The following is a 21,579-nucleotide window of genomic DNA, read 5'->3' on the forward strand; positions in this document are numbered from 1 at the left end:
ATTAAAAGTTAATTCCCAGCTTATTAGCGATTGTTGACACCAAAAATATGCTCCCTTTATCCAAACAAAAGAAAAGAAAAATAGATTTACCTTCCGAACTCCTCTCCGCGCATATCTAAACACCCGGCTATAACAATACCGCATAGCATATCCGGTCTTGGTTCCACCCCTGGGGTATCTTATACGGCCTATAGCATTTAGAAGCTGATTCTTACGACGGTAATATCGATTAAAACCGAAGATGAGCCGAGGACTGGACGAGTACAACACGATTCCGATACGGGTTTGTCCATTGCGGATGTGAAACTTGCTGACAATCGCTTTCACGAAGTTGAGACATCGTCGGAAGTTTCCTCTGCCATAATGCTCAATACTTCCTGAACCATCGATGATAAAAGCCAAATCGACTCGGGCAGTGCAGCCTGTGAAGAACAACAAAGCTTGTTCAGCATTACGTCCAATACAATCAGAAAAAAGCTAATAATATGGCTGTTTTGCGTTTTGCCTTTTCTTTGTTTTTTAATGCTTTGTTTTCTTCCACTCGGTCTCTTGTTGGTTAGTTCCTTTCCTTCCTCTTTCTTTCGGTTGGTTGATCAAAAGGCCAATTAGTAAGTTGTTTCTAGTAGTGGACGAAGGACAGGAAGTAGCGTATATATTTATGTTAACGGTAGACCTCTTAGCGTCTTCCAGGCGTTCAGTTAGTTCAAGCGCAGCGCGAAAACTCGCCGGAGCAAAATAAAGGAGAGAGAGACTTGGTGCGAGGAGCGCTTCTCCCGCCATTTTCTGCGCGGCGCCCAGCTAAGTGAACTTCTAGAAGAGGCTATATACCTCCTGAAACATTTACCTCTTCTAGGCGGTAAACGTGGTCTTATTGGTCGAACAGGACGTGCACCTGGCAATAAACACACAGCAGTTTACTGTAAGTACAAGGATAGCAAAGGATATGAGAACACGAACATAGCGAAGAAGGATTATAATAAAATGTAAGAAAACTTAGGGCGAGTACAATATTTCATAAATATTTTTCCGAGATCAGAAGTTAATTGCCTGTACTTTTACAGAATTTTGCAGGAATTGAGTGCTAAAATGTGAAATTTCAACGTCAAATTGTTATTACTTATTGCTTCTACATCCTCACATTCACCTATCTCTTTTGTGACTAGGTGTCACATAACGCCTCAACAACTAAAACATTATCCACGTTTCTAACGCCGGAATTTTGGCGGAAAAAGTCAAAGGTGATATTAAAAAATGAGTTGAAACACTTTTAAAATGCAATCAGAATCTGTACCAATTTAACAACAAGGAAATTTAGTTACACTCATTTCATAATTCACCCTAGTTATTATTAATAATATTTTGGATAACAAGGAATGATGTCTAGTTGTACATGTACCTCTACAAGCTCGTCGTTGAATGGTGTTCACAATGGAGCCCAGGTTCCTGAAGCCTGCTGTCAACACGTGACGCCGGTCTCCTGCCGCTATTTGTAACAGCTGTCTTCTGTTATATCTCCGACCGATTCCCACTGCGTAACATTTGATGTTCCTCCGACGGAACAACTGAGCAGGGTTATTCACGTTGTCGAAAGATCGGCCATCAGTCATCACTATGGCAACCTAAAAAAGAGGCAAGTTTCGTAATTTTAAAACAAGGATTTTCTCATGATGTCATGCCATCATCGTCATCATCATTATCACCATCATCATCAACAACAACAACAACAACAGCATCCTCGTCAACATCATCAGATCATCATCATCATTATCATTATCATCATCATCATCATCAGTTCTCGTTCTAACAAAAATGCCAAAAACTAATTAAAAGTTAATTTCCCACTTGTTAGCCATTGTTGACACCAAAAATATGCTCCCTTTATAAAGAAAAAAAAAAGAAAAAGAAAGAAAACTAGATTTACCTTCCGAACTCCTCTCCGCGCATATCTAAACACCCGGCTATAACAATACCGCATAGCATATCCGGTCTTGGTTCCACCCCTGGGGTATCTTATGCGGCTTATGGCATTTAGAAGCTGATTCTTACGACGGTAATATCGATTAAACCCGAAGATAAGCCGAGGACTAGACGAGTACAAAACGATTCCGATACGGGTTTGTCCATTGCGGATGTGAAACTTGCTGACAATCGCTTTCACGAAGTTGAGACATCGTCGGAAGTTTCCTCTGCCGTATTGCTCAATACTTCCTGAACCATCGATGATAAAAGCCAAATCGACTCGGGCAGTGCAGCCTGTGAAGAACAACAAAGCTTATTCAGTATTACTTCCAATGCAGTCAGAAAAAAGCTAATAATCTGGCTGTTTTGCGTTTTGCCTTTTCTTTGTTCTTTGATGCTTTGTTGTCTTTCACTGGGTCTCTTGTTCGTTATTTCCTCTGCTTCCTCTCTCTTTCGGTTGCTTGATCAATCGCCCAATTAGTAAGTTGTTTTTAGTAGTGGACGAGGCACAGGAAGTAGCGTATAGTTTTTATGTTAACGGTAGACCTCCTAGCCTCTTCCAGGCGTTCAGTTGCTTCGAGCGCAGCGCGAAAAATCGGCGCGGCGACCAGCTAACTTAACTTCTGGAAGAGGCTATATACCTCCTGAAACATTTACCTCTTCTAGGCGGTAAACGTGGTCTTATTGGTCGAACAGGACGTGCACCTGGCAATAAACACACAGCAATTTATGGTAAGTACAAGGATAGCAAAGGATATGAGAATACGAACATAGCGAAGAAGGATTATAATAAAATGTATGAAAACGTAGGGCGACTAATTTATTTCATAAATATTTTTCCGAGATCAGAAGTTAATTGCCCGTACTTTTACAGAATGTTTGCTGGAATTGCGTGCTAAAATGTGAAATTTCAACGTCAAATTGTTATTACTTATTGCTTCTACACCCTCACATTCACCTATCTCTTTTGTGACTACGTGTCACATCAGGTCTCAACAACTAAAACATTATCCACGTTTATAACGCCGGAATTTTGGCGGAAAAAGTCAAAGGTGATATTAAAAAATGAGTTGAAACACTTTTAAAATGCAATCAGAATCTGTACCAATTTAACAACAAGGAAATTTAGTTACATTCATTTCATAATTCACCCTAATTATTAATAATAATATTTTGGATAACAAGGAATGATGTCTAGTTGTACCTCTACAAGCTCGTCGTTGAATGGTGTTCACAATGGAGCCCAGGTTCCTGAAGCCTGCTGTCAACACGTGACGCCGGTCTCCTGCCGCTATTTGTAACAGCTGTCTTCTGTTATATCTCCGACCGATTCCCACCGCGTAACATTTGATGTTCCTGCGACGGAACAACTGAGCAGGGCTATTCACGTTGTCAAAAGATCGGCCATCAGTCATCACTATGGCAACCTAAAAAAGAGACAAAATTCTTAATTTTAAAACCAGGATTTTCTTATGATGTCATGCCATCATCGTCATCATCATCATCATCATCATCATCATTATCATCATCAATTCTCGTTCTATCAAGAATACCAAAAACTAATTAAAAGTTTATTTCCAGTTTAGTAGCGATTGTTGACACCAAAAATAAACTCCCTTTATCCAAAGAAAAAGAAAAAAAATAGATTTACCTTCCGAACTCCTCTCCGCGCATATCTAAACACCCGGCTATAACAATACCGCATAGCATATCCGGTCTTGGTTCCACCCCTGGGGTATCTTATGCGGCTTATAGCATTTAGAAGCTGATTCTTACGACGGTAATATCGATTAAAACCGAAGATGAGCCGAGGACTGGACGAGTACAAAACGATTCCGATACGGGTTTGTCCATTGCGGATGTGAAATTTGCTGACAATCGCTTTCACGAAGTTGAGACATCGTCGGAAGTTTCCTCTGCCGTATTGCTCAATACTTCCTGAACCATCGATGATAAAAGCCAAATCGACCCGGGCAGTGCAGCCTGTGAAGAACAACAAAGCTTGTTTAGCATTAGTTCCAATACAGTCCGAGAAAAGCTAATAACAGGGCATTTTTGCGTTTTGCCTTTTCTTTGTTCTTTGATGCTTTGTTGTCTTTTACTAGGTCTGTTGTTGGCTATTTCCTTTGCTTCCAATCTATTTCGGTTGGTTGATCAAACCGCCAATTAGTAAGTTGTTTGTAGTAGTGCACGAGGGACAAGAAGTAGCGTATATTTTTTATGTTAACGGTAGACCTCCTAGCCTCTTCCAGGCGTTCAGTTGGTTCGAGCGCAGCGCGAAAAATCGGCGGAGCAAAATGAAGGAGAGAGAGACTTGGTACGAGGAGCGCTTCTCCCGACATTTTTCGCGCGGCGCCAAGCTAAGTGAACTTCTGGAAGAGGCTATATACTTCCTGAAACATTTACCTCTTGGTCGAACAGGACGTGCACCTGGAAATAAACATACAGCAGTTTACGATAAGTACAAGCAGAAGCATGTGCCTCTGGTACAAGGATAGCAAAGAATATGTGAACACGAACATAGCGAAGAAGGATTATAATAAAATGTATGAAAACTTAGGGCGAGTACAATATTTCATAAATATTTTTCCGAGATCAGAAGTTAATTGCCTGTACTTTTACAGAATGTTTGCAGGAATTGCGTGTTAAAATGTGAAATTTCAACGTCAAATTGTTATTACTTGTTGCTTCTACACCCTCACATTCCCCTATCTCTTTTGTGACTAGGTGTCATATAAGGCCTCAACAACTAAAACATTATCCACGTTTATAACGCCGGAATTTTGGCGGAAAAAGTCAAAGGTGATATTAAAAAATGAGTTGAAACACTTTTAAAATGCAATCAGAATCTGTACCAATTTAGCAACAAGGAAATTTAGTTACACTCATTTCATAATTCACCCTAGTTATTACTAATAATATTTTGGATAACAAGGAATGATGTCTAGTTGTACCTCTACAAGCTCGTCGTTGAATGGTGTTCACAATGGAGCCCAGGTTCCTGAAGCCTGCTGTCAACACGTGACGCCGGTCTCCTGCCGCTATTTGTAACAGCTGTCTTCTGTTATATCTCCGACCGATTCCCACCGCGTAACATTTGATGTTCCTCCGACGGAACAACTGAGCAGGGCTATTCACGTTGTCAAAAGATCGGCCATCAGTCATCACTATGGCAACCTAAAAAAGAGGCAAAATTCTTAATTTTAAAACCAGGATTTTCTTATGATGTCATGCCATCATCGTCATCATCATCATCGTCATCATCATCATCATCATCATCATCATCATTATCATTATCATCATCATCATCAATTCTCGTTCTATCAAGAATACCAAAAACTAATTAAAAGTTAATTTCCAGCTTAGTAGCGATTGTTGACACCAAAACTAAATTCCCATTATCAAAACAAAAAAGAAAAATAGATTTACCTTCCGAACTCCTCTCCGCGCATATCTAAACACCCGGCTATAACAATACCGCATAGCATATCCGGTCTTGGTTCCACCCCTGGGGTATCTTATGCGGCTTATGGCATTTAGAAGCTGATTCTTACGACGGTAATATCGATTAAACCCGAAGATAAGCCGAGGACTAGACGAGTACAAAACGATTCCGATACGGGTTTGTCCATTGCGGATGTGAAACTTGCTGACAATCGCTTTCACGAAGTTGAGACATCGTCGGAAGTTTCCTCTGCCGTATTGCTCAATACTTCCTGAGCCATCGATGATAAAAGCCAAATCGACTCGGGCAGTGCAGCCTGTGAAGAACAACAAAGCTTGTTCAGTATTACTTCCAATGCAGTCAGAAAAAAGCTAATAATATGGCTGTCGGAGGTGACTTTTTCCCTGGGATCAATTGTTCACTTGTTTGTGCCGTTTCTTCGTTCTTTGGTGCTTCGTTGTCTTTCACTCGCTCTCTTGTTAGTTAATTCCTTTGCTTGTTCACTCTTTCGGTTGAATGATCAATCGGCCAGTTAGTAAGTTGTTTTAGTGGACGAGGAACAGGAAGTAGAGGACTGTTTTTATGTTAAGGGTATATCTCCTAGCCTCGTCCAGGCGTTCAGTTGGTTCGAGCGCAGCGCGAAAAATCGGCGGAGAGCGAAATAAAGGAAAGAGAGACTTGGTGGGAGCAGCGCTTCTCCCGCCATTTTTCGCGCGGCGCCCAGCTAACTTAACTTCTGGAAGAGGCTATATACTTCCTGAAACATTTACCTCTTCCAGGCGGTAAACGTGGCCTTATTGGTCGAACAGGACGTGCACCTAGAAACAAACACACAGCAGTTTACGGTAAGTACAAGGATAGTATTTCGGTACGTACAAGGATAATGAAGACGGATTGAAATAAAATGACTAGAAACAAAAGGCGAGCACATATTTCATGAATATTTCTCCAAGAGGAGAAGTTAATTGCCTGTACTTTTACAGAATTTTTGCAGAAATTGCGTGTCAAAATGTGAAATTTCAGCGTCACATCGTTGTTTCTTATTGCTTCTATAACTGCTCACGACTTTATTCCATCAATGTTAGTCACGTTTATAGTGAGTTCGGAATTTTGTCGGAAATCGTCAACGTTGATCAGAATGTAACAACAAGGAAATTGAGTTACTCTTATCTCAGAATGGATAGCAATGAATGATCTCTAGTCGTACCTCTACAAGCTCGTCGTTGAATGGTGTTCACAAGGGAGCCCAGGTTCCTGAAGCCTGCTGTCAACACGTGACGCCGGTCTCCTGCCGCTATTTGTAACAGCTGTCTTCTGTTATATCTCCGACCGATTCCCACCGCGTAACATTTGATGTTTCTCCGACGGAACAACTGAGCAGGGCTATTCACGTTGTCAGAAGATCGGCCATCAGTCATCACTATGGCAACCTAAAAAAGAGGCGAATTTCTTAAATTCCAGCATATCAGCGATTGTTTACACCGGAAAACTTCCCTTAATCAAGAAAAAGAGATTTACCTTACGAACTCCTCTCCGCGCATATCTAAACACCCGGCTATAACAATACCGCATAGCATATCCGGTCTTGGTTCCACCCCTGGGGTATCTTATGCGGCTTATAGCATTTAGAAGCTGCTTCTTACGACGGTAATATCGTTTAAAACCGAAGATGAGCCGAGGACTGGACGAGTACAAGACGATTCCGATTCGGGTTTGTCCATTGCGGATGTGAAACTTGCTGACAATCGCTTTCACGAAGTTGAGGCATCGTCGGAAGTTTCCTCTGCCATAATGCTCAATACTTCCTGAACCATCGATGATGAAAGCCAAATCGACCCGGGCACGGCACGCTGCGTATATAAGCAATAAACAAGATGGTTATTGACCACAGATATATACAGTTATTACACGGTGGCGCGAAGATGTCAATTTTATTTTCCAATGGTAAAATATTGTTTTTAACACGAGAAAATACACTTCATATCTCTCAAGCCACCGTGTAATTTTCTTTTCATTATATAATTATACAAAATAACTGTTTGCACAAGGAACAACTGTGAAAAAGGGAGAAATGACGTCATCAGAACCCTCACTAGTGAAGATATGGCAAATTTCGCCAGTCTGGCCCCGGATGTGGTTTCGTATGAATTTTGCGAGTGGTATATTTTCCAGTAAAACACTCGTGTTTATATAATAAATAGGCACAGCGCTCCACGCAACCTGAGATTTATATTTTTTTGTTCTTTCGAAAAAAATTACTTTCCATCCCTGTTCTTGTTTGATTGCATTGGCCGTTACTTCGTATATTTCTGCATCAGCAAAGATTATCCAAATATGCTGTTTTAAGCCAGTTTGTTTTCACGGAACTTTCTCCTGCCCGGTCGACAATTGTAACTGAGCTAAGCGATGCCTGCCGCGATGCCTCGGGCAAACGAGATTCAATGAACCAATCGGAAAGCTAGAAATGTATTATCCGAGGTTGAAAATTAAGTTATAAAATATCTTCTGGGAAGAATAATTTGCTAAGTTAACTTAACTTTATTTTAGTGGGGTTAACTCATTCAAACCTCACCTCGCGGTCGGAGAATCGATCGTCCTGAAAACGAGAGAAATAAAATTGATAAAAAATATTCAAAGGTTGTTATATTAGAACTAAGTAGCCATGTGAAATGCCACTTTTCTGTATTCACAAAAGGTATGGAGAACGTATCTGTTTACAAACACTGTCTTTTGTATCTAAATATTCAAAAAGTTACATGCAACTCTTTGTTTCAGGGCCAATAGTTCTTTCGTTGACACATATATAACATTGTTAAAAATTGGATCATTGGATAACGCAATTTGAGTATTTTCATTGGCTTAGCCATCACGGGTTATGAACCATTATACCATGCTCTACAAATATGCGTCTTTGGCTATTGCCAACTAATAGTTGAATAGTTAGTTGTGTACTCTGATTGATCACTTCAACCCTGAAACTGACTTTAAATGAGAGACCATTTCATAAAAAATTCATATGTCTATTTTCATATGGGAAATTTGTCCTTGACGAAACGGATAATTCTGATTAGCTCCCTGGGCGGTCCGAATTTTGCAATACGGACCGCTAAGATGGACCACTAAGAAATAGTTTCGGCAATATAGTACAATACAATACAATACTTTATTCAAGAGAGACAAATTATGTGTTTCAAAACAAAATACCTCTTGAAATGGAAATCATGAGGTTAGCCCTATACGTGACAATTCCCACAAATAAAAAGCAATTCCGATAAATAAAAAACGTGTACAATCTAAGAACCATTTACAAACCATAATAAAATGCAATATCTATTAGTTTCCAGGTTAAAAATTGTAAAACATATTTACATACTAAACTAAGAAATATTTTAAAATTTACTAGAAAATTTAAAACTAGGACTACTTAACAATTGTCTCAGTGTGAACACGGCCATTACTTCTCCTATAGACAATAGCTCTTCATCACAATGGCATGCTTACTTACCATTCACTTCCCATGACTGGTGCCTGATTAAAAAAATATAAACAACTGTTATTAGAAAATTAAATGACACTCTCAGTCTCTTTATGTAAAGTAATACGACAACGTAGAACATAGTTTAAATCAAATTGCTCTTCTTTTTCGAGGTTTCCTGGTTGACATAACTTTAAAATCGTTTAATTATATTTGTGCAAGATTTAAAATTTCATATTTTTTAAAAAATCTTTCCCAGTTAATTCGTAACTGTAACAGAATAATTGCTTATGCAATAGCACATCAAGAATAATATCATGATTTTTACTTCATATTTTTTAAACCTTTTCACTGAATGAAAATGTTTCAATGGCATAATAAATAATACCGCGTGAAAGTATTGCTAGATAGCTTTTATTTGAATGGTCACAGACTTAAAAGTTAGAACCACCTTATACAGCATAATAAACAGTACCACATGAAAGTACTGCTCAATAGCTTTCATTTGAATGGTTACACACTAGGGTTTTATCCACAGACTTAAAAGATAGAACCACCTCATACAGCAAAATAAACAGTACCACATGAAAGTACTGCTCAATAGCTTTCAATAGAATGGTCATACACTAGGGTTTTATCCACAGACTTAAAAGTTAGAACAACCTTGCATAGCATAATAAACAATACCAGATAAAAGAACTGCTCGATAGCTTTCATTTGAACGATCACACAGTAGGGTTTCATCCACAAACTAAAAGTTAGAACAACCTTGCATAGCGCAATATAAATAATACCAAATGCATTTACTGCTCAGTAGCTTTCATTTAATCGCGTTTCATCACTAGACTGACCACACTGATAATTAACACAATTAAAGTACGAGTGCGAGAAAAAGGCGTAATACTGAATCCGGGTTGTCGAAATGTAGAAGACCACAAAACTTGTCAGTTATTGATGCACAGTTTTGATTTATGAAGTGAAACGCTCCTGCTCAGAGCCAAACCTCATTTGGGAATCACAAAAAGGCTTACAACAGTCAGTGCAAAACTGGCCTATTTTAGCTTTTCTCTTTTTAAAAAGGCAGTTTGCATGAAAAGATCAGGGTTGTTTTGCGATTACGCCACAGTTCAAGCAAATTTTCTTCTTAATATTTACAAACTTGCAAAGGTACGACCTGTTTTATACAAGGTACCTTCTCTTATGAAACAATTGTCTTATTTCGTATCAAACGAGTCTATAACAACGTTGTACTCTTCCCTTATTGACCGTGTTCATTCACCAAAGGAGCTGATAACGTAAAATCGTCCCATTCCATCGATATTCCCAGTTCTTACTTACAAAACACTAAAGACAGGTAACACTCATTTATAAATCAATGAATAATATATACGAACGAACAATAAAGGGAAACTTCCTTTTGGATCGAAAGTGGGAGCCAACTGAAGTAAAGTGATTTTCAACGTTGTAAACGAACTTTAAATGGGTTAAAATAGGTTTATATTGTGTACGTGAAAATTACATGTTCCTAAAAAAAGTATGTTTAATGGTTTAGTTGGCAGCGTATCGTATCGACTGGAAACTAACAGGTCTAAACCTCGCTGAAATCTTTACGTTTTTTCTCGAATTTTCTTTGTAACTTTTTGCTGGCTTTCAAACTTCGCTAAGAATCTTCTACATTTCCTTATATTAGAAAATTGGCAAACGTTTGAACGGTTAGTCTTCGTATGATTCCGAAGACAACCTTGCCAGGAGGCGTAGCCAGTTAAAATTGTTACAAACCAGAAAGCCTTTTTAACTGAATTTTCAAACCTAACTATTATTATTATTATTACATAAAATACCCCTAGAACATACATTATATACAGTACTTCCCCATTTTGGTACCGTTTCGGATACCCTGACTAATCTATATTTTTTCAGTAACTGAGTACAGATTAAATAATTCCTTGGTAAATTTTTAGAAATTATTACACTTAGGTCTAGATTATAGACTGGCAGAGTATCAAAGAATAGTGTACTTACAATTGAAGAATAACTATCGAGAAAGCAATCGCTCGAATCCAACCCATCGCTTTGTTAAAGACGATATCGTGGACACGACATTTTCAAACTGGTGCGAAACACGACCCAACTGAGCCTACCGGCTAAGAGTTATATAAACTTAAAGATAAAAAAACAATGTTAATAAATTACTACATGTGCACTCGACCCTAATTGTTTTGCAAACAAACTGATGACATTTTAGCTTTGATGAGAAAAAATTGCGCCGTTGCACGAAACTTCCCTTACAGTAAACGAAAAAGACGAAGACTTAAAGATGGTCGAGCGCACGTTTTAACGTCCCGGAGATTGTGTTGGAATTAATTAGGTGTTCTAAAGACATTTTTTTTTCTAATTTGAAAATAAACTCAACAGTTGACCACGTTTTTTCTTTACCCGATTGTCGAAGTCTTTTCGAGTTTTTTCACTAGCCGACTAAATTGAGGCCAGTTTTAAGAATTTTGAAGAGACTTGCCGGCTCATTTTTAATTTCAAGTTTTAAATTCTATCTCGTCTTTCAATTTACAGACGTGATTTACTACCCAGCGGGTGATTTACAAATATTTATTGAAGAAACCTTTTAGAAATTGTAATTAATTCATTCCAGGAGTACCCTGAAAACACGCCCCTCCGCTCTGTAACAGACCTAGTAAAACCTGGTTGTTGACTAGGGTTTTAACAAAAACTCTATGAGGGAAGACAAAAAAACCCATCAGGTTGGTCCAATTCTTCACCAGGACAGTAACAGCGAAGCCAGTGATTTATATAATTTTAATCATGTATGTCCAATATCTGCAAAACTGTGTGACACAGTTTTTCATATAATGTTTGATATATATGGCAAGAAACGTAATGCATTAAATTTTGAAAGCAAATCAACTGAAGCAACTCATATCCATGATTTTATATTAGTTGCTTACCACCAGTCAAAGCCATTTAAGCAATATTCTCCAAAGCCCTCTAAATAAAGTCTTTGTCCATTATCAGAATTTCCATGATCACAGTTACAGTCTTTACAGACTGCGCAACGTTTTGAGTATGAAACTGATGCGAGATAAATTTATTGAGATGGAGTGTCCGGGCGGCGAAGGCGAGGCAGTTACATAGGGCAGTCTTTAAGCATCCCCGAAGAAAACTTCGAAATCTTGACGTTCTGAAACGCCATTTCTAGCTAGTGCCCCAAGGCGACAATTTCAGTCAAAAAATGTTCGGTAAATTGATGGTCATTTATAACTAAAGAAACAAGAACGGAATTCCAAACTCGTGACGTTTTCTTGCTAGGGAACACGGCTCACCCGAGAAACCAAATTCTATATCAGGGAGAAATAAAATTGAATGGTGATGTCAAAATTTCACTTAAGGCCACAATAACACACAAGGCCAGGTTTCACCAGGTCTGTTACAGAGGAGTGTCTTGAAACCACTGCGGTGAGTGGAGTTTCCTGGCTAGATATATTATCATTACACTCTCTCATTTTTATAAGAATATATTTTATCAGAATATCGAAGCTGAAATTTGGGAAATTTCAAGAATATTTTAAGAATAATCTCAAAGCAGAGATTTGGAAAAGAATATAATTTTGTGTGAAGTATATATGAAATAATTCATATCTGAACTGCGGTTGTTGGAAATTTGTGAATACAATACAATTATATGTTTTAACTAAGCCATATAAAATTCTTCCTGTCTCTAAACGCCAAAACTAGCCAAAAAACAACAAAAACAGCACTAGCCATATGTTCGATACTAATAACGTTTCTGCAAGAAGTTACGTGTGTAATATTAGGCTTAAATGCCTGCGGGCTGGCTCCAAAATTACTTTAGCACCATCTAGACACCAAATACAGTAGAAAACAGAAATGCCATCGCTTTGATCTAAGAATATTCACGAGAATATTCAGCCTCGGCCGGAAAAACAACATTCTTTAAAAAAAAATGAGTGTATACTACTGAGCAAGCGCAGGCACTAAGAACGACATCCCTGCGCGCGCATGCTAAGTTAAGATGTTGTCTTATCTAGTCAATATTCGTGGAAATTTCGTAGAAAAAAAGGATGCAAAGCTTTAATTTAGCTAATATACAGTGCATGCGTCCTGTGACTCTTCTAGATATCTTTCAATGCGTGAGACGACTTAGTCGTCTGCTAGTAATCGGTATTTTAAATGCTCTTAGCTTGCCCGACGATAAATTGGGCTGCTATTTTTCTCGTTCAATATAATCATGTACTAGACGCTTAGTACTCCTTTTAGATGCTTCCGCCATCTTCGATGTCTCGATCCAGTATAAATAAAGCTTAAATTCATGTCTGGCTCCATGCGTCTCCTTGCTGTGTCTTTGGCATTTGCAAATTTCTGAGGAAACGAATGGTATTAACTGACACGTTTCTGGAAGCTTCGTGAAATCAGCTAGTTAAATTAAGCAGTTAGTTGAGATTTAGTTAGTAGCAGCAGTTGAGTTGAATTCAGATCGAGTTACATATAAAGCAATAGATCCAATGGTAACTGGAGTAATCATAACAAAGAGCAGGGAAAATGCATTATTTATCCATGAATCTGTCCCTCTCGATCCCTTAGTTCCCCTCCAATCGACCGGATGAAACACTTTCTGTTGACAGGAATTTCTTCCTGTTTTATAGATCGGAGGGAGAGAAAGACCCCCATGAAAATCTTGTGTCGATATAGGGAGCCTTTATAATGAAGTACTTGTTTCTTTCTAGAAAACTATTATTCAACGGTAAACTACACTGCCCAGCCTAACTTAGCCTGTTATGTGCAGCAGATTTCGTAATAAACATACATCTATGTACATGTAGTAACGCCACTTAACTAAACATTGTAGACTTTTAAAAAGTTTAGGAAAGACAAAGGCCTTTGTCATTCATTTTCTTAACAGGCTGCTGTCGTTTCGTCATATGCTATTTTGGTATTAATTTACGTTGGTTTGTGATTGCTGCTTGTAAGGCTGTACAACACAATATTTAGCAGACGGTCTGACATTTCAATCTGACAAGGCGTCCAAAATCTATAGCTGCGGTTTTTCTCGACTGTTAATAGAAATTACTAATCAACTCGAGAGTTCTTTGATATCAGATTTATATTGAAATTTGCATAACTTGTGCGCTGCTTAGAATTTCCTTAGGTTTTTTCAAACTGTAGGCGGAGAAACCAAAAAGAGAGCGGTGAAAAAAGATTGACGCGCAAAAATTGGCGGCGAGGCGCGCACGATCTACTTTTGACCACCTTTGTGTGTCATAGGAAGAAATACATTCAGTCTTGTCTGAAATGTTTTCATTCTGACTCGTCATCTTGACAAGGTAAATTGTCTGTCTGTTAACAGGGGCAAGACCTTTAATTAGGGTCAACAAAAAAATCCGCGGAAAACGTGTGAAAATGTCGGGTTTTGCGATTACTTGAGATCCGCTAAAATTGGTGTACATGCATTTTGTTGTAAGCCAAAATGATTGACGTGTCAACATACGTGCTGAAAAAGGGCTCAGCGAAAAGTTTTTTTAGCAGGGGATTTGTACAACGGATTTATCTAGGAAGAGAGAACTTTCCTTTTACGTACATGACTGTAGTCTTCAGTAAACCAAACTGGCTGGTGTGTAAACACAACACCGAAATAAGCGCAGCAAAATGCTATTTTTAGCAAAAGATTTGCACATGGGATTTACCCAGGAAGAGGGATCTTACTTTTTACGTAAACGAGTGTTTTCCTTTACAAACCGAAATAGCTGCATGTAAACAGTGCGCAGTGCAACAAAAATGCTATTTTAAGAAGGGATTTTTTTCATTAGATTTTCTCTAAGAAGTAAGATTTAATACGTGACCTTGTAGAAGCAGATTTATTGTTTTGCCTGAGGAGTAACTACTTCTGTCAAGATGTCTCGACTCCCTGGATAATGTACCTATACTTTTACAATTCGGTCCAAGTACTTGACTGCAGTTTGTATAATTTCTTTTAAAATAATACAGTGTCTTGCATAGCTGTTTACTTTCGCTGTTTACTTTTTACGATCCGGAAACAACAGAGTGGCATAACAAAAGAAAATGCTTCACTTATCTGCCGTGTAGCACGAGAAAACCAAAGCCGTATTTGCAAGAAGGCAAGTTAATTGAATTCCTGGGAAAGCAAATTCGGCTTAATGGAATTGAAATTACAAGGGCAACAGAAAGGCCATGCCACTAGTGAAATTAAAAACAAACTACTTTTGAAAGTTTATTTGCACTTTCAAGCGAACAAGAGACTGGCGAACGAAAAAACAAAGCAAAAATCAGTAAGCACTGCCGCTCCAAGTAACGACAATTTTAGCGATGTTGTTCGTCTGTAGTTTATTCAAACACACTACCACACGAGGGGCAATTAGCATGTACAAAGGCAATTTCAAAGCACAATATTTTCGCTTGGAGTTTCTTTGTCCTTGGCGCTCGCTCGTTAATCTCTCTTGTAAATGACTGTTGAACTGACGTGAATATCAAACAAAAGAGGGGGCCGACCAATTCCTTTGTAAAAATGCTAATATCGTAATCACCCCCTGAAGGGGTCATTAAGGCATGAGCATTAAATGCTGCATTTAGATGGATTACCACATAGATTAATGTTATGTTGTGACCCTGGAGGTTGGTTGTTCGTCATCTGACGGCACTCGGCACTTGAAAAGTATATATTTAGCTCAAGACGCCACAGTACAAGAGATTGCAGTACGATTAATTTGTCATTTTCGACTAGCAGCGAGGGAGGAAAGCACTTGCCTTCCCGCGACTCTACATTAGCGCGCCAATAACTTGGGTCAGCCTTAAGTAAATTGGTAACAACTGAAGAACGGAGTTGAAAACACAGCGAAACTCGTCAACGTGTTCATTAAGTTTTTGTCTCAAGCAGAAATGGAAATTGCCACAAGCAACCTAGCTGCAGGCAAGCGAAGATACATCGACAAACGGAAGAAAGAAAAGCTTCGGAGATGTGGTTCTGCGGGTAATCTTTCGATTCCGAACTTATACAATCTTGGCTACCATTACAATAGACGACACACAACACCCGCAGAGCACTCCGCCCCGCCAACGATAGTCATAGATTGTGTTAAAGACGAACACGATGAACTGGATATAAACAACAATTACACACACGATGAAGGCCTTTTGAATCCATCCTATGCTTTGGACGCTGCGGTTGCGAGCAACGATTCCCGTTTGCTCCACGGCATTTTAAGTGCTGGGAACATCATGTTAGACACTTTAAACGCCAGCGGTGGAACCGCCATGCACGAGGCTGCCTTTCAAGGCAAAGTTCGGTGTTTAGAAGTGTTTTTAAAGTTCGGCACTCCGGTGGACATAAGAGACAAAGAGGGATGGACTCCTCTACACGCCGCTGTCTGCGGAGGCGATATAAGAGCTGTGATTTTTCTCATAAAGAACGGAGCGAGCTTGCAAGCTTATACCAAAGAAGGACTTACGCCTGTGGAGATCGCAATGGACAACAAGGACAAAAAAATGGTGCAAGCGCTTTCTCTGTTAACAGCAGGTAACAGGCGCTTTCGAATGTTTGCTCAGGAAGCATGACTTTCAAGAAGGATATTGTAAATACCTTGCCCTTGGCGAAGATAATTTATATTTGTAGTTGAATATTCTAAGCAGGTAAATGGACGATATGTAGTTGTCGAATAACAATCAGAAGTACTAACATTAAAATAATCGGCAAGCAGCCAAATCTTGAGCACATGTGGCTGAAAAGTTCTAATTAGTATACATATATACACTCTGTTCATGTTTAATAATGATTCAAGCCCATTTTTAGATACTTTCTTTACGTACGTAGTTCCATAAGTATTTTAGCTCTTCGCTTCTAAGAAGATAGTGGCCACAACACCACAAAGAGTACTTCGTTTGAATGGTCGTACACTAGGGATTTCATACGCAAGCTTTGAAAGTTTATTATAAGCACATCAGTTCTTTCCATCGAGATTCAAAGGTTGAAGAGAGTTTTACTTCCTTAGCGGAAGGAAGAAATAACTGAAACGACGTCGACGATAGAGCGTCCGTATTACTGACTTGAAAATACAGTGCCTCTATTGAATAGAAACCTGCTGTAGTCTTCATTTTTGGAGGAGATATATCAGTATCATTAAAACTCTAGAACTTCAGAAAAAAAAGCTATTTTTTATACACTTGAAGAACAACAATTGAGCAACAGAGTCGAATCAAACTTTCAAAACAGACTTTTTAAAAACGGCAATGAAGTCGTATTTAGGGTTAATATTGGACCACGCTCTCAAGTATACCTAACATGTTAATATATATCTGAAGAATAATGCCATAAAAGTACACGTTTTACAGAGGATGTGAGTTTTAAATTAAAACGTTTGTGAAAAATGTGTGGATATTTTTGGCAGATTGTTAGAGATTGTCATGGAGTAAATACATGGCCTATATAATAGAGACAACTCTCCCGGGAGGAGGTAGTGGAGGAACATTTACACAGTTTTCCACGCATGTGCAAGATAATTTTATTTGTATATTAAAAGAGTACTGAACAGAACTATCATATAATATAGTCATATGACTAAACAAGTGATACAAATATGATGTACATAACAAGAATCATTTCAAGCATTGTCAACTATTGATTATTTGCAATTTCAGTGATATGAGAAATCAATAAATTTGTGAAACTTCCTTTGGGCTGTTTTCGTGTTTACAAGTTTCCTGGTTTTACCGCAAAAACCACGCGACGTTGAGTCGTTCCTAGCCAGTGAACCTTGATCAGTTCCGATTAAGTCCCACACTCTCCTTAATGACGCTCATACTTGCCTTTTATTGGTGGTTATGAGAATTCAGTGGTACATCAAGGCAATATCACCTTATTGATGAAATTCTTTTTTCTCATCACCTGTCTGCTAAGCAATGTATCGATACGTTTAGGAGAAATTGCAATTAAATCAAAGTTGCGTGATCATCTTTAATGCTTCAAAGAGTGTATTGCCGTAGATGTCATTGCTAAGATGCAAATAATTAATGCCATGTCATTCAGCTGTGATTTTTAAGTACAAAGAGCATACATGTCTTAATTAATCTTACATATTGCGTAATTTGTTTCTTTTAAATACTATATTTGATATTTTATCTCAACAGTTTCACATTTATCCGATTACAGTCACGGTAGCTTTTAGCAACATTATTTTAGTCAACACAATGCAGTGCTGTTTTCATTAAGTCTGATAAAAGGTGCGTACCAACACTCAAATAATTATAGAAAGCTTTCATTGCCTTAAGTTCAGGTTCAACGAACAAAGTTCTCCTAAGCTTTCGTGACCTTCTAGTTGCTCTAAGACTTATTAATATTCCATTTACGCAACCACCACATAAAAGTGCTGCTCGCCAGCATTCATTTGCGTTTTTGTGGACTTCTTGGGGTTTATTAAATCAGTGCGTCCACGGACGTTAAAGCCGAACAGCATAGTAAACAGTGTCATATGAGAGTACTGCTCAAGTATGAGTATTAATGTTAAATAGTCCTAATTAGAATGGTTACACAAGGCTTTCATTCACAGACGTGATAGATGGCATCGCATTAATTGATCACGACATTATCTTCAAGTTAGAAGCTGGGAGTCCAAGATAACGCCGAAATTTTATTTCAATCTTTCTTTGCTTCTCTAGCCTAAATTCGTTGCGAAGAATACATTATGTACGCAAAACCTATATAATAAATACTTTTATCAAAGCATTACTTAGCCAAGAGGTGAATCTATTTCGCTACTATTTCCTGATAAACGCCTTGTCATAATTTATGCTTGCTAAAACAATATCAACCGTGACGATAAAAAAACACTTGAACGAAAACTTTAGTAACTAAGTTGCGTTTAACAACTTATTTGTTTACTAGAAAACTTTCTTTAGACACTGAAGTGTATTTGATCATCATCTCCCACGATCCAAAGCTTGAAAAAAGCCTTAAAATGAATTTGAAGAAATAATAAATGACAAAACTTTAATTTTTAGTACTTAGTGCTTCAGTAATGCACTTGTATAGAAAGAGGGCAAATCTTTCGATAAGAACGCACCCAACCGAATATAAATACTCTAGAAGGTTCGTAGTTCGTCAAAATTCCAGGAAAATTCAATCTATTTTTGGCGCCGAAACTTCGCTGACATGCTAATGTTCACTTGTTATTTGCATTTCCAGATAAATCCACAGCATTATATTTTCCCGCCCTTCCCACGGTTTATGCATTGTCATGAAGCGCCCGCATTTGTTGTGGTGATTGTCGCGGGGGTATGATAACCATAAATTGACTTATCGCCGATTATTCAATTTCCGCTTAGTAAGGATTAGTGGATGCATGACGATACACTTCGGCAGCTCCTTAGTGTTTTGCGTCATAGCACGGTTGGTTAATCCAGTGAAGCGTGGGAACTGTTCCTTGTTATCAAAACAGTATTAGTTGTTATTGCTGTTGTCGTTAGGCTTTTGTACATTATGCTGGCATTTTTTAGAGCATTTTAGTCAGGCAAAAGCATTAAGCATAGCCTGCGAACACAGACGTATTTCCGGCTGTCACTTGGTTCCGCCGAAAATAACGACGTTATTTTCGGCGGAACCAAGTGACAGCCCGAAATACGTCTAATACCCTTATACAGCTGAGTGGAGACTGAGGAGAGGTCAGCGGTAGTCAAATCAAATTAAAGGCGGCCATGTTTGTTGAATCACCTCTGTGATAAAAAAAACCCCCTATGTATGAGCATTAACCGAGCATTTTAGTTCCTTTTTTTTTTGGGGGGGGGGGGGGGAACCACACCTTTTAGTGGGGAAAATGGAACATTGAAGTGGAGCATTTTAGTGGGGAAACAAAAGCATAATGTACCAAAGCCTAGTTGTCGTGCGAAAAGCGGAAGAGCAGCAGCTCTAGTAAGCTTGTGCTTATTTTGCTTGCCGTCATGGTGGAGCAGCTGTTTTTGTTTTAGGGCTAGAGGCATCGTTTCTGTTGTTTGTTCTATTGTCCTCTCAAAGAGTATCAAGCCATTCATGTGAGACCTTACGAGAGCTGGATCAGGGAGGCGTGGTTACCTAGTTTAGTGCGTTTGGATTCAAGGCTAACGTTCTTGCGTTTTGTCCTTGCGCAATACAACTCATTCTCATAGAGCAGTGTCGAAAGAAATCCAACAACAAATGTCGAAAACAACACATCGCATTTGCTTTGGTTTTACATCATTACGTTGAGTGATTGGCTTAGAAAAACTCGCGCCGCTTTGTCATCCAATCAGAAGTTAAACTAAAACCAAGCGTGGCTCGCTCGCACACGTTTTCCCGCGCTTAATGTATTTGCTCTAAGTTTTGGTTGGTTCACTAGAATGTCTGTGTCCTTTGTGATTGGCTAGAGTGATTCCTTTGGGTTTGGTTTGTAAACTGCTCTAAAGCCTTGCTTCAACTACACAGAGGTCAATATATGAGGCTTAACTGACCAAATATTGGGGAGGGGGAGGACCTGCGGAGGACTAGCATCTTATCTATGGCAGGGGAATTAACAATACTCCAACCGCGTCATGTTACAGAAATAAGCTAGGTAAAATAAAATGAATAAAATTTTTCTCTTCTTTTTTCGATGAGATTAATCAAAAGTCATGCCCTATCGTAGACCAGCCTCCTGATTACTGCCAAACAAACTGTCGCGATGTATAAGCTAAGTATGTTGAACCCGGAGAAGCTTTAAACTAGGCAATTGAATGAAATAATCTGAGGGCGAACGCCTTTATATTTCGCTGGCTCTCCACCATTTGACAGCCTCAAATAGTCTAGATGTAATCTGGAAATAATTTGACGAGTTCTTTTTTAATCTCAGGAAGAGTCCATGACAAGATGCAGAAAAGAGAAAATTCAATTTCCAGAAGCCGACCATGACTCAAAAACTTCTACTCTAATGAGGATGTCACAAGCTATCAAATGATAGTACACTTGAACACAAGACTGGATACAAGCTTGATTTCCTCAAGCTTCAGGTAAAGATTGTTAGAACACAATTACAGCAGAGTAAACATACTATTGCAATCGCATAGCCTAGAAGCGCGAGGAGAAGAGAAAGAGAGCTAGAGAGAGGACAAGGCGCGCGGTGCATGACGGGAATACTCTCTACTTCCCGTCGCTTCCCATGTTCTCCTCGGGAGCTAGCCTATCAGTGAAGAGCAGGGTGGTCAAGGGTCAGGAAATAGTCAGGGGATAAAATTCTTCCAGGTCAGGGATAATTATAAGTCAGAGAACTTTATTCTGTGTCAGGGAAAATTGAAATTTGGAAGAAAAACCCAAGAAAATTGAAATTATAACACCGCTGATTTAAACCCATTGAAGGCTGGAAGAACTAAGATGAATGGATGGAAAGGACGGCTGTAAAGGGAGGCTGGAGGCTGCTGTATACTATATCTGGCATTTCGTATTAATTTGGTCAAGGAAATGTTTTTTTTTAAAAGGAAAAATCAGGGAATAGTCAGGGAATTTTGAAATGCTATGTCTCTGCATGGCAACCATGAACAGAGAGCAGACTATTCAGAAATCCGCTTGCAGAGTAATAAATAAATGTAGCGTGCCTGAATATCTTATAAGCATTCAAACGGAAAACGAAACATTATTGATTGTGCTCCGTGCAACAGTAGGTTAGTGTTCTTTTTTTTC

At 38.7% G+C, this 21,579-nt stretch overlaps 2 protein-coding genes across 2 annotated transcripts in view; one reads left to right on the top strand and one right to left on the bottom strand.

Annotated features, from left to right (window-relative positions):
• Positions 1 to 11,020, bottom strand: part of LOC110068603 (uncharacterized) — a 70,964-nt gene extending 59,944 nt beyond the window's left edge. Inside the window, exons 1-16 of the mRNA XM_089286327.1 lie at positions 10,902 to 11,020; positions 8,910 to 8,932; positions 7,977 to 8,000; positions 6,923 to 7,254; positions 6,612 to 6,834; positions 6,175 to 6,222; positions 5,389 to 5,720; positions 4,914 to 5,136; positions 4,366 to 4,389; positions 3,611 to 3,942; positions 3,164 to 3,386; positions 2,617 to 2,664; positions 1,922 to 2,253; positions 1,397 to 1,619; positions 845 to 892; positions 91 to 422 (exon numbers count right to left, since the gene is read on the bottom strand). Coding sequence (XP_089142453.1) covers positions 91 to 422; positions 845 to 892; positions 1,397 to 1,619; positions 1,922 to 2,253; positions 2,617 to 2,664; positions 3,164 to 3,386; positions 3,611 to 3,942; positions 4,366 to 4,389; positions 4,914 to 5,136; positions 5,389 to 5,720; positions 6,175 to 6,222; positions 6,612 to 6,834; positions 6,923 to 7,254; positions 7,977 to 8,000; positions 8,910 to 8,932; positions 10,902 to 10,948 — 2,814 coding nt within the window. The 5' untranslated portion in view covers positions 10,949 to 11,020. The remainder of the gene's footprint in view (positions 1 to 90; positions 423 to 844; positions 893 to 1,396; positions 1,620 to 1,921; positions 2,254 to 2,616; positions 2,665 to 3,163; positions 3,387 to 3,610; positions 3,943 to 4,365; positions 4,390 to 4,913; positions 5,137 to 5,388; positions 5,721 to 6,174; positions 6,223 to 6,611; positions 6,835 to 6,922; positions 7,255 to 7,976; positions 8,001 to 8,909; positions 8,933 to 10,901) is intronic.
• A 4,288-nt stretch (positions 11,021 to 15,308) lies between these two features.
• Positions 15,309 to 17,591, top strand: LOC110068513 (uncharacterized). Its single transcript, XM_020775890.2, has one exon. It carries the CDS (start codon positions 15,804 to 15,806, stop codon positions 16,476 to 16,478), a length of 675 nt encoding a protein of 224 aa, XP_020631549.1. The 5' UTR covers positions 15,309 to 15,803; the 3' UTR covers positions 16,479 to 17,591.
• Positions 17,592 to 21,579: the final 3,988 nt, after the last annotated feature.

Source organism: Orbicella faveolata, unplaced genomic scaffold (genome assembly GCF_042242905.1).
Source record: "Orbicella faveolata isolate gen_17 unplaced genomic scaffold, um_ofav_v1 contig_14, whole genome shotgun sequence".
In the NCBI taxonomy this organism is placed as follows: Eukaryota; Metazoa; Cnidaria; class Anthozoa; order Scleractinia; family Merulinidae; genus Orbicella; species Orbicella faveolata.

Bases quoted from the DNA above. Each gene is read 5' to 3' on its own strand.
- LOC110068513 (XM_020775890.2), top strand. From the start codon at position 15,804: ATGGAAATTGCCACAAGCAACCTAGCTGCAGGCAAGCGAAGATACATC.